Here is a 12,977-nt window from a genome sequence, read left to right as displayed (position 1 = left end):
GTGGCCTCGCTTTCCGCCCGACGTCGGGTGCGCGGCTGCCGCTTCCCGGCCAGGTGCCGTGGAGCCACCGCCCAGAGCCTCTGCGCGCGTCGGTCCCTCAGGGCGGCCTGTGGGCGCCCCGTCGCCGGGTCTCCGACCTTGGCCTTCGCTGTCCACCTGTGAATGTCAGCAGTGTTGTTTTTTGAGGCGCGGGTTCGGGGATGGAGCTCGGGGCCACTCAGCCTCAGAGCTCCATCCCCGGGACGGGGTCTCCCTGAGTTGCTCGGCGCCTCGCCCTTGCTGAGGCTGGCTTTGGACTGGCGATCCTCCTGCCTCAGCCTGCATTTTTATTCCTAATGAGAAGGGCCCTCGCCGATCTTCGCCTGCTTCAGGTGTCTGCTGCTCTGTGACAAACCATTCCAAATAGCGGGGACTCTGGTGTTTTGTTTTTTAGTACTTGAGTGCGTTACCGCTGAGATACACCCCAGCCCTTTAAATTTTTCTCTATTTTTTAGTTATCAATAGATGTTTGTTTATACGCAGCGCTGAGAGCCCAACCCAGCGCCCGGCACATGCTAGGCAAGTGCTCTACTGCTCAGCCCCAGCCCACCCCAGCCTTTTTTTTTTTTAATTTATTTTTTAGTTTTCAGTGGACACCACATCTTTATTTGCCCGCAGTCTGGCTGGGCACCAAATCCGGAGGTCAGGAGCCATTTGTAGGTTCAAACAGGATCCACCGGCACTCCACGCAGACTCCCCGGGAACTCTGAGCTCTCTCCGGGCTCAGGAGGAGCCGCCCTATTGCCGACTTCAGGGGTCTTTATACAACTGAATACACAGCCCGTTTCAATCCAGCATCCTCCAGTCACGGCAATTATACACAGCTTAACTTAATTATCGTCATCTTAATGGCTCGCTGGCGTCACCTCTCAACCACTCCTTCTGGCAATGCCAGGCGCCATCCTGACTCGGCTGTGGCTCTCAACATTTATTTTATGTGGTGTTGAGCGTCCAACCCAGCGCCCTGCGCATGCCAGGCGAGCAGCTACCGCTTGAGCCACATCCCCAGCACCCCCAGCCCTTTTTTAAAAAAAATTATTTTGAGGCAGGGTCTCTCTAAGTTGCCTAGGCTGGCCTCACCTGGGATCTGCTTGCCTCTGCCCCGAAGTAGCTGGGGTTACACACGTGTGCCACTATGCCCAGTTGGAGTTTTTTACAGAACAGGTACCTGGTTTAGCGATCAAAAATATTTACAAAAATCTTAAATGTCTGGTCAATATTTCCTTGGTTGTATTGTGAATCTTTTTCTACTTTTTCTTTTCCCTTCTTTCTTTGGTACTGGAGATTGAACCCATGGGAAATGTACCACTGAGCTACATTCCTAGTCTTTTTTTTTTTTTTTTTTTTGAGACAGGCTAAATTGCCCAGGCTGGCCTTCAACTTGCAATCTTCCTGCCTCAGCCTTCCAAATAGCTCAGATTTAGCTTGTGTGCCAGTTAGCTTGTGTGCCACACACTATTTCTTTCTTGTTTATTTTTAGTTCATTTGTTTTTTTATTTTTGTAGTTGTAAATGGACAGAATGCCTTTATTTTGTTTACTTTTATGTGGTGCTGAGGATCAAACCCCATGCCTCTCACATGCCACTAGGCAAGCGCTCCACCACTGAGACACAGCTTCATTTGTTGTTTTTCAGGCTCTTTTTTTCTTCTTGGAACTGGAATTAAACCCATGGGTGGTCTACCACTGAGTCACTTCCCCGGCCCCCACCCCCTTTTATACTTTTATTTATTTTTAAAAAAATTTTTGTAGTTGTGGCTCAGCGGTAGAGCACTTGCCTAGCATGTGCAAGGTGCTGGGTTCGATCCTCAGCATTACATAAAAATAAATAAAGGTATTGTGATACCAACTACAACTAAAAAAAAAAAAAATTGTAGTTGTAGATACAATGCCTTTATTTGTTTATTTTTATTTGGTGCTGAGAATCAAACCCAGTGTCTAACACATGCTAGGCAAGCACTCTGCCACTGAGCTACAGCCCCAGCCCCTTTATTTATTTTTATGGGGTGCTGAGGATGGAACCCAGTGCTTCTCATGTGTTAGGCAGATGCTCTGCCACTGAGCTACTGCCCCAGGCCTTCCCTGCCTCCAACCCTTTTTATTTTGAGTCTGGCTAAATTGCTCAGGGTCTTGCTAAATTGCTGAGGCTGCCCTTGAACTTGCCTCCTGAGCTGCTGGGATTACAGGTGTGCACCATCATGCTGGCCTGTGTTGGGGATTGAACCCAGTGCCTCATGCATGCCAGGCAAGCGGTTACCACTGAGCCACAACCCCAGCCCAGAATTTCTAAGATTCTAGGGCTGGGGATTTAGCTTAGTGGTAGAACACTTGCATACACAAAACCCTGGATTTGATCCCCAGCGCTGAGAGCCATACAAAACTGCAGTGCAGTTGGCTGCGATGTCTCCTGATGAGGAGGCTCAGTCCTGTCTTGCTGAACAGGACCTGAGACTGAGTAGCTTACAGACAACAGACATTTACTTAATTCTCCAGGATCTGCAGGTTGGAAGTGGAGATCAGGCACTGGCAGGTTTGGTGTCTGGTACAGACTGCTTCCTTCCCCAAGGCAAGGATTCACTTTCTCCCAAAGGCCCCACCTAGAAGTACTGCCACCTGGGGAGCTGTGAATCCAACACCCGAGTTCTGGGAGGACAGGTTCCAAGCACTAAGGCCCCCTTTTGCTCCTCCTAATGTGAGAGGATCAGTCTGCTGGCGGTGTCTGCAGCCTTGAGTTGAGACCCTCACTTGGCATGGTGTTTCCTTGTAAGGGGGGTCGCTGGTTTTGAAGAAGGGAGAGAGACTGAGTGCAGAAAACAGGAGCTGCTGCTCTCAACCAGGCAGTGGGGTTCACACCACACCTGGGCATGTCTGGTTGGCTCAGTGATGTCCCCCTTCTGGGATGCATCCTGAGGGAATGGCCTTGGAGGAAAAGAACGGTTTCATCAAGAATGTTTACTGTAACTTGCAATCTTTCTGCCTCAGCCTTCCAAATAGCTCAGATCTAGGGCTAGGGATGTGGCTCAGTGGTAGAGCACTTGCCTCGCAGGTGCGAGGCACTGGGTTCAAGCCTCAGCATCACATAAAAAATAAAGATATTGTGTGTCCATCTACAACTAAAAAAATATTTTAAAAAAGAATGTTTACTGCAGTATTTTTGTTTTGCTACCCTAGGGTTGAGGAGGTTTCTTCACAGGCAGAGACCTCTGTTCCACAGAAAACTGTGATAGCAGTGGTGGCCCATGCCTGTAATCTCAGCAGCTTGGGAGGCTGAGGCAGGAGGATCACAAGTACAAAGCCAGCCTCAGCAACTGAGACCCTGTCTCAAAAAATAAAACATGGGCTGGGGATGTGGTTCAGTGGTTAAGCAGCACTGGGTTCAATTCCTAGTGCAAAAAAAAAAGGACAAGTCAGGTTTTAGCAAAGAGTTTTACTACCAAGTGAAAGATGAGATGGGCATGGTGGTACACACTTGTTATCCCAGTGACCCTGGAGGTTGAGACAGAAAGGTGGCAAGTTTGAAGTCAGCCTGGGCAAAATAAAAAGGGCTGGGATGTAGCTCAGTGGTAAAGTACCCCTGGGTTCAATCCCCAGTACTGTACAAACATAAAAAGAAACATTCTCAGAGCAGAATGTGTGTTATCTGGAGAGTAAGAAGCATTATGGGGAACTAGAGATTTTCTTTTATTTACCTATTTGTGGCATCGAGGATCAAACCCAGAACCTTGGGCACACTAGGTAAGTCCACCACCTCATTTTTGTATAAAAAATGTTAAAAACAAGGGGGCTGGGGCTGGGGATGTGGCTCAAGCGGTAGTGCGCTCGCCTGGCATGCATGCGACCCGGGTTCGATCCTCAGCACCACATACAAACAAAGATGTTGTGTCCGCCGAGAACTGAAAAATAAATATTAAAAAAAAATTCTCTCTCTCTTTATAAAAATAAATAAATAAATAAAAACAAGGGGGCTGGAGATGTAGCTCAGTGGTAGACTGCTTGCCTTGCATATGTGAGGCAATGGGTTTGATCCTCTGCACCACATTAAAAATATATAAAAGTATCATATCCATCTACAACTAAAAATATATATATTTTAAAAAATGTTGGGGGTGGGCAAAGGAAAAGACAGTGGAATGAGTGGACATCATTACCCTGGACACATGTGTGACCACACAGTGTGACTCCACTTCATGCACAACCAGAGAAACGAAAAATTCTGCTCCATTTGTGTACAATGAATCAAAGAGCTTTCTATTGTCATGTATAGCTGATTAGAACTCATAAGTAAATAAAAATTTAAAAAAATTGTTAGCATGGTGAGGCACTGGGTTCAATCCTCGGCACCACATTAAAATGAATAAGTGAAAAAAAAGGTACTGTGTCCATCTACAACTAAAAAAAAAAAAAAGTCAACAAGGAATAGGGAGGGCTGAATGGCTGAGAGGTAGAGCATTTATTTGCATTATGTGAAGCCTTAGCTTCAATCCCCAGTACTAGAAAAAGAACTAAGTAATGGATATGAAAACAGTGCTCGGTGACACACACCACTAAACCCCAGTAATAAGGAGGCTAAGGCAGGAAGACTGCAAGTTCAAGACCAGCCTAAGCGATTGAACTTGGCATGTGATTTAGATAAAAGCAGTACCCCTCTTCAGTACTGAGGACTGAACCCAGGCCCTAAACAAGCCCTTGCTGAGCTATATCCCCAGTCCCTTTTTCTTTGGAGAGAGTGTCTTGCTAAATTGCGCAGCTGTCCTGGAACTGCCTCAACCTCCACAAGTCTCTGGGATTACATATGAACCACGACAGACACGCCTCACTGTACAAACCACAGGCAGCTGGCGGGCGAGAAGCACTCACCTAGGTTACACTGGACAGCAGTACTTTGGACCCCATGAGGCCAAACGCAGGAGCACTAACCTGCCAATACTGTGGTCGAAAGTGCCCCTCACATGGGTTTGGGCACACCAGAAACTGAAATTGTGTAAGTAAATGGCGTGCACCAAGAGCCAGGCTTCTCCGTCACAGGGAGAAAATACAGATAAGAAAAGGGCAGGGCAGGAGTGCCCTGTGGCACTGGGGTGGTCAGACACCTGTAGGAACTCGTGGCTTTCCAAAAATGTCTACATCCAGCTAGATATCCACAGAAATCAATCCAGCAGTAGGCAGGTGTGTTTTAGCACACTCCTTGTGCTGTGCCCTGAGGGCCAGAAGTAGCAAACATGGCCAGTGCTGAAATCCTGGTTGATAAATGCCAGTCTCCATGGGAAAGCACCAGGGCTCTTTGGAGAAGTTGTGACTTCAGGTATGGGGTTTCTCAAGATGTCTGAAGTGCTTAGTGAAGGAAATGAGCATGTCCGAACGGCACAGGCCACCTCAAAGAGTACTCCTGCCCAGAGAAAGTCACTGGAGCACCGGCATCCATCTTGACCTGACAACCACCTAAACAAACACTGGAGAAGGAGTGCTGCCGCTTATGCAAGAATTCCAATTAGTAAGTGTCAAAGGATGTGGAAAATATAAAAAGCCATGACAGTTGCTTCCGAGATCCAACAGATGCTAAAATTAGTGGGGGAAAAAATGAAGAAAAACAGATATTCACCTAAATATCTCAAGATACTTATGGAGCCAGGCATAAAGGCACATACCTATAATCCTAGTGACTCAGTAGGCTGAGGCAGGAGGACCACAGGTTCCAGGCCAGCCTGAGGAACTTAGCAAGGCCCTGTCTCAGAGTGAAAAATAAAAAGGGCTCCGTGGTAGAGCACCCCAGGGATCAGTCCCTAGTATCTAAATAAATAAATCTCACAGAAGGATTTAGGGATAAAGTTTCCTGTCTACATTCTTCTCTCGATTCACTCAGAAAACATGGAGAACAAACTGCAGCAAATCATCATCTGGGGAGTCTAGGTAGAGTTATACAGGAATTCTTTTCAACGAATAGGAACACCAAAATTACATAGTAGCTTTTCAAACATTCAGTTAAATAAACAAGCTGACATTAACAGAAGGATTGAAGAGAGATGCTAGATCACAGCCCCGACCCTTTTTGAGATGGGGTGTAGCTAAGTTGTTCAGTTGGCCTTGAACTTGGGCCCTCCTGCCTTAGCCTCCCAAGTAGTTAATAGGCATGCACCTTATTTTTTTTAACATTTGTTTTTTAGTTATAGGTGGACACAAAATCTTTTATTTTATTTTTATGTGGTACTGAGGATAGAACCTGGTGCCTCGTGCATGATAGGCGAACGCTCTACCTCTGAGCAACAACCCCAGCCCCAAGAGATACATATTTCTATTAAATTTAACAACACTGAACTTTCTAATACTGTGATAAAATACTTGAGACAAGCAATGTAATCAAAGAAAAGTTTATTTTGGCTTCCACTTTCAGTCCATGAGCTGTTGGCAGCTTGTTTGGGTGTATGGCAGCATAGTTTAGGATGGCAGCCAAGAAGTGAAAGAGGCCAGGGTCTCAATACCCCCTTCAAGGGCATGCTTCCAAAAACCTAACTTCCAACTGCCCTTCAGCCTATAAGGTCCTATCAGCAGCTAACAGCACAACAGACTGGAGTACAGGCATTCATCACATTCAAGAACATCAGTTGTTTCTAGGACCACAGGTGAAGGCCGCCAGGCCTGGTAACAAATCAGTATTTGAATCTATTTTGTTGCATGGATTAATGCCAAAAGTGTTCAACCCCATGAAGGCCATCAGTGTTCTCAAGTGAAATCCTCCAAGTTTCCCAGGAAAGTAAGTCTTTCTGTGATAACTTCTATCTTATCCAGACACGAAAAGGATTGCCAGACATGGTGGAGCACACCTATAAACCCAGCAACTCAAGGATTGCAAGTTCATAGCCAGCCTCAGCAACTTAGTAAGGCCCTTTCTCAAAATAAAAAGGGCTGAGAACATAGCTCAGTGGTAAACTCCTGGGCTTAATCCCCAATCCCCCCACCCCAACACAACAAACTTAAAGACTTGGTGTGTAGCACAGTGGAAGTACCCTGGCCTGGCGTACATGGATCCGTGGGCTCAATTCCCAGGGCTGGGGACAGAGCTCAGTGATGGAGTGCCATCTAACACGGATGGCCCTGGTCTACTGACCATGGGTGCAACTCTGGCCCTCCACTCACTGGCTCATCCCCTAGCTGGTGTCCTCACATTAATGCCTCAGGTCACCTACACCGCGCCCGCACTGGGATCTTGGGACTGTTCCTACCCTTCCCTGGTGTGTGCTCACCTTGGGCTCTTTTACTTGCTATTCTCTGCCTCTGCCAGTGAGCTTCACCTCCACTGTCCAAGGGTTCACAACTCCACCCTGCAAGGTTTTCCTCCATGGCCTCAATGGATACCCTGTGTCTGTACTTCACTTCCTTTCATCATTTTTTTAGGGTAACAGATTGAACCCAAGTGCACTCAACCACTGAGCACATCCCCAGCCCATTTTATTTTTTGAGACAGGATCTTGCTAAGTTGCTTAGGGCCTCACTAAGTTGCTGGGAGTATGGGAGTGTACCACCCTGCTCAGCCATCCTATTTTTAATTGTTTTTAGATGTTGATGAACTTTACTTGTTTATATGTGATGCTGAAGAATCGAACCCAGTGCCTCACACATGCTAGACAAGTGCTGTACCACTGAGCTACAGCTCCAGCCCTCCTCTTTTCTCCACTAGAATGTACTAGAGTTCTGTTAAGAGATTACGTATTTTGTTCAGTGCTTTTATCCCTGCAACGGGTGCACAAATTTTTGTTGGGTGAGTTAATAAACTTCATTTTCTTTAAGTTCTAAAGTGAACAGATCATATCACTAGATTTTTGAAAAGAGGAGAAAACTACATAGAACACTGAATAGAGTACAAGGCACAGGCCAGGGCCTCAACAGACGTCTGACAGCTGTGCAGCTTGCTACGGAGCGGCGCTGTTCCGTCTACTTGACCACTGCACCTCCACTCCCCCTACTTCTTCTGTCACCATCACACCTATCATTACTGTGTTTTGTTTCCTACTTAAACCATCAGTTTGCTGAAAGCTAGAACAAAACTTACTAACTTACAAGATGACCCCATTGCAAGGTATAAACAGCAAGACAAATTATTACAATGGTGTCTGCATATAGCAACCAAACCATGAATCACTGAACCCAGTGCCTGAGGTCAGGTTAGGTCTAATAGGATTTGAACTCCAAAGGGAGGACAACTCCTTCTCAATGCATGGGTCTGGCGGGCCTTTGCTCCACTCCTCCTGCTTCCAATAGAAAGCCACTTCCACATGCACGGAGCTGACGTCAGTACTGGGTGCTCTGAGCTAACCTGGTAAGAGCTCTGAAACCTGGACTTGCTGCTTCTCCCCATTGCTGACCTTTCCTTCCTTCAGCCCATCTGAAAGCTCAGCCCCCCTCTTGCCCTTCCTGAGTCACATGCCCTCCTTTGAGCCAATCACTGTAGTTTCTCATGCAGACCACAGGGCTACAAAAGGAACTGGGTCGCCCCAGGCACCTGAAGGGCTCTGGCAGCCAACCAAACATCTGCAGCTCATGGTCTGAGGGAGGAGCATAAAGGAGAAAAACCTGCATAACATCAAGTCTCAAGTCATCCTTTCCTCAAACACTCTTGGGGTCAGTGGTTTACCCTCCCTCTCTAGGCAGGAAACTGAGGCACCAGCCTCCAGAGGACCTGAACTACAGCATGTGCATTCCACAGAAGAGCCTCTATCTTCTTCCCTGAAAAATACCCAGACTAAGTGGCTCAGAGGACAAATGAGGTCTTCCCTGTGGTGCCCACTGGGAACAAAGGTCTACTTCAGAAAGTAGGTGACCCATCTCTTTTGCTCACCACTTAAAAGGAAGCCAGGTGGCCTCCAGATTGGCCCCACTAGCAAAACTAATTACAAATGGTCAGGCTTGCCACCCGCATGCCACTGTCCTCTACCTTCTGAACAGCAATTATGTCCCCACAGCAGACATTAGCCACTGCTCCTGTGATGTGACCCCATTTCCATCTCTTCCAACGCTTTCCTCTGAGCCACTTCCACTTGCCAGCTACCAAACCAAAGATGTCCAACTCAAAGTAGCATTCTCATACAAGACACCTGGGTGTCTCTGCCCCACCTCCCACATGTGACATAGCCAATCCGTGACTGCCACCTTCAGCCTGCTCCTTCCTGGGGCCTTCTCCCCGTTGACACACACCTACTGCACCTCACAACACATCATTCTGGTGTTCCTTCCTCCCAGGAAGGCCACAGCCCCTAACTCTCCTCGCTCCTCCCTGTGAGGTACACCTACCAAGTGCTTCCTCTGCTTGCCAGGCAGCAGGTATGGCTCCAACACTCAGGACCAGTTGAGGCCACCTTCTCAGGGACAGCCTCTGGCCACTGCATGGACTGCCTTGACTCTCATCTATTCCTCTGCTCTGGCAACTAGAGTCAGACATGCAGTAGTCCTTTCCCCTACTGGACGAGCCGCCTCAGAGAGCCAGAATGAGTCACCTTGTTTGTTAACAGTAGTGGCCCTTCCTGGCACAGGGAAAGGCTGTTCAGATGGCAGCCACTGATTTTTACGTAGGGTCACTGTAACTGACACACTCTCTCCTGCGTGACTCGAGTCAGACCAAACTTGGAAGCAGAGCTGGTCTGGAGCATGTGCCCAGTGGAACCTACTGTCTGCAGAGAGAGCCATCAGTTCCCTGAGTGAACTCCCTCTCCAGCCTCAGTCTCCACAATACTCACACCAGCAGGGTAAGATCTAAAGCTCTTATCTCCACGTCCAACCCATTCTCAAAACAGTATCACCTACTTGACGTCAAGCTGTCCCTGTTGCCCTGCCCCCTCTGGCATGGAGGTTAGGTTCTGCCCTCACTTCCACGACCTACTTTATCACTATCAAACACAGCCAGCTCTCCAATGTCCTGGTCAGCCAACCAAGGATGCAGACATCAGGAAGACTGGGTGTGCTGGGACACACAGAACTCTTCCCTACCACTACAGGACAACAAGCAATAGCAGAACATGTGCCTTGCACCAGGCATAAGGAGCCTAGAGACAACTTAGAAGTCTCTGGGAAAGTGTGCACGGGACCTATGCACACACCAAGCTGCTGTACGACAGGGACTCAAACACCCCTGGATTTGATTATCTGCACAACTGTACAAAAGTAAGAGGGAAAATGTATGTCCTATTTATGAAAAGTTGGAACCACACAGAAGAATCAGAACCTCAGAGCCCAGGTTTCCCCGATATAGTGCAGAGAAGGGAAAGGATAGCCCAACAGCCTGTCATGGGAGACCTCTAGACACTGCACAGATGACCCACCCACCCTTGATCTTGTGGCACAGGCAGAGAGAACAGGCAGCTCTAGGGAAGGGGCCGCTGCGCCTCTGGTGTCCTCCCACCTATTGAATCAGAGAGTAAGGAGTTAGGAAAGGTGAGGAAGGGGACAGGAGAGTGGCAGCCACCACCTTCAAAGCACAGTTCCAACCCCATGCCAGGTGCCACAGATGGCTCTACTCTCCCCTCCCACAGGGCAGACACCCAGCGCTGCCAGGCAAGGGCTGTAGCAGCGGGATGGACCAGACAGTTCCAGGTCTACACACGTTTCTATTTTATTATGGCAAAGGTGAAAAACGTCACCTTCTCCACAACAGCAACCAGTAAAATTTATCCCAAAAATAACTTGGTACAAAACAGGTCTGTTTCAGAATTAAAAAAAAAAAAAAAAAGAAAGAAAGAAAAAACCTTTACATGAGTTTTTAAATCCTATTTTAAAACATAAAAGAAACAAATCCGTCATTGGCTGCACAGCCCAGCACCCCCTCCCACCAGGGAGCAGGGACGAGACGTCTGGGTCCTGTTCCACACATGGTTTGCCCGGCTGTTTAACTGGTATCCATCTGAAACAGAGGGAGGAGGTTCACTCAGGAGGCCCTGGCCTCGGCCCATTCCTAGCTTTGCTAGCCCCAAAGGACCCACTCCCCCACTGTGGCCTTGGTGGCCTGCTAGGACTCACCCTTGCATTATAGGCGTCCAGCTGCGCGTCCAGCTCCTCCGCAGAGAGCTGCTGCTTTGAATTCCTGCCGGTACCTCTGCCTCTTCCCCGGCTACCTCCACGGGTCCCTCTCCTGGTGCCACCACCACCAAAGCCTCCAGAGCCACGGTTTCTAGTCATACCACCTCTGTTTATGCTGGCGAGGAAAAGAGAACTCAATGACCGAGCTGGAAAGCCTTGAGGGGAACATGACCACACAACAAAGCTGATCTCCATAGACCCCAGAGACCATGGAACTCACCTCTGTACAGGTCTCCGCTGTGTGTCAATCTGTGATGTGACAAGCTGGATGTTCATGGGGCGGCCTGTGGCAAAGAACATAAGAAGGCTCACTCCAGAGGCTCTGAAGCCAGCCCAGGGGGCACCATACCCTGGTCTCCATGCAAGCTCTGGAAAGGGCCTTTGTGCGTCTCCAATGCCCCCAACAAGGGAAATGGCCTGGAGAGTCTGGTGGGAGAACAACAAATGGCAACAACAACAACCCCACCAACACCTCCTCACTCCTTCTCAGTCCAGGCTAGGTGGGCTGTTTGCTCAGATGTCCAGGGTGCTCATGGGTGGACAGGTGTGGGTGACCTGACGGAAGAAGAACAGGTACCTTTGTCTTTACGACTACAGCCCCGCACTCAGGTGTACTATGGCGGTTCTGAGAAGGCTTCACAGAAGTGAATCTTCCGGAAGGAGCTGAAGGAGGGGAGGGATGTAGCTTGCTGGATGGGGGTTCACAAGAGGTTGGTCCAGATGTGTGGGGCAGCATGAGAGGTGGCAGAATGGAAGAGAGAGACAAAGGGGCAAATGCAAAGTGTCCTCAGCCAGAGGGGCAACCCATATTCCTACAGGGACAGGTGCCAGCCCCAAACTCCACGAGCCCCACAGGCATCCTGGGCCCAGCCCCAGACTCACCATCCAAAGGGACACCGTTGTACTGTTTCATAGCCTTCAGGGCATCTGCTTTCCGTTCAAAGTGCACATCTGCTGTCCCTAAACTGCGGCCAGAGCGATCATAGTGCACAGCCGCCTTCTTCAGCGTTCCAAATTCAGCAAAGAGTTCCTAAGAGTCAGAAAGAGCATGTGTTGACAAGGCAGCTACACTGTGTTCCTCTACTGGCCCAGGGTCAGTTCCTGCAAGTATGAATGCTTGGGGTACATCCCTGGCAGCCATCTACAAAGAGGATGGGGCAGAGGTAACAGAAACTGAGGGAAGGGATAGGCTAGGAGAAACAGCAACTTTTAAGAGCACCAGAGTCAGGAAATCTCCTGCCCATCTGGGGACCTGACATTTGTACCACCATGCAGATAAAGCAAGTTGCAACGCTCCCTGGTACAAGGATTAAGGCACTCTCTTTTCTCGACAATGGAAAACTTAAAATACACTCAAGTGCTGTTTCACAAAACAGAAAAGGCCAAGAGCAAGGGAAGCTGTCCAATAGACCAGGCCGGCTCAAAGGGCCCACTGCCTCTGGAGCCCTGACCCCAGGCCCTCCCCCAAAGGCAGATTCTGGCTGCTCACCTTTCCCTCTCCTCCTACTCAAGCCTGCCTCAAAGACCGAGGTCAAGCACGCCATGGAAACTGCCCTGACCTCAGGCAGGCTGGGAGTTGGAGAGGGAACCCAGAGTGTGGGGCTGCTCCGGCCGCAGGCACACAGCAGGGAAGTGGAGTTCACCAAAAGCGGTTTCCAGTGGATGCCAGAAACCACCTTAAAAAAAGTGTTGAGACACTGTGAGTGCTCACTGGCCTTGCTCCGTCCCCATGGCAAGGTCACACGGTCGGGCTCCGGGCCCGGCACCCTGCCCCAGCCATCACCAATACTGCCTCTTGAGCAGAAAAAACACGGAGCCACCTATTCGTTCCGCAGTGCTGGGGACTGCAGTGGGGCCCTGCACACGCGGCGAGCACGCC

At 49.0% G+C, this 12,977-nt stretch overlaps 1 protein-coding gene across 1 annotated transcript; it reads right to left on the bottom strand.

The window, feature by feature from the left end:
* Positions 1-10,609: 10,609 nt before the first annotated feature.
* Alyref (Aly/REF export factor) lies at positions 10,610-12,239 on the bottom strand. The gene is made up of 5 exons (XM_015504245.1): positions 12,225-12,239; positions 11,981-12,128; positions 11,319-11,382; positions 11,039-11,213; positions 10,610-10,922 (listed from the first exon to the last, which is right to left on the bottom strand). The coding sequence occupies exons 1-5, from the start codon at positions 12,237-12,239 to the stop codon at positions 10,908-10,910; spliced, it is 417 nt and encodes a 138-aa protein (XP_015359731.1). The 3' UTR covers positions 10,610-10,907.
* Positions 12,240-12,977: the final 738 nt, after the last annotated feature.

The sequence above is a fragment of the Marmota marmota genome, unplaced genomic scaffold (assembly GCF_001458135.2).
Source record: "Marmota marmota marmota unplaced genomic scaffold, marMar, whole genome shotgun sequence".
Lineage (NCBI taxonomy): Eukaryota > Metazoa > Chordata > Mammalia > Rodentia > Sciuridae > Marmota > Marmota marmota.
Note: the sequence above shows the minus strand (reverse complement) of the source record. Positions and strands in the feature narration are given on the sequence as shown.

What these genes read in the sequence shown, in the direction of transcription:
- Alyref (XM_015504245.1), bottom strand. An exon ending in CAACGGTGTCCCTTTGGATG is followed by an intron (nt 11,383 to 11,980) that starts GTGAGTCTGGGG and finishes TCTTTGCCACAG; the next exon opens with GCCGCCCCATGAACATCCAG. An exon ending in CAGCGGAGACCTGTACAGAG is followed by an intron (nt 11,214 to 11,318) that starts GTGAGTTCCATG and finishes TTTCCTCGCCAG; the next exon opens with CATAAACAGAGGTGGTATGA.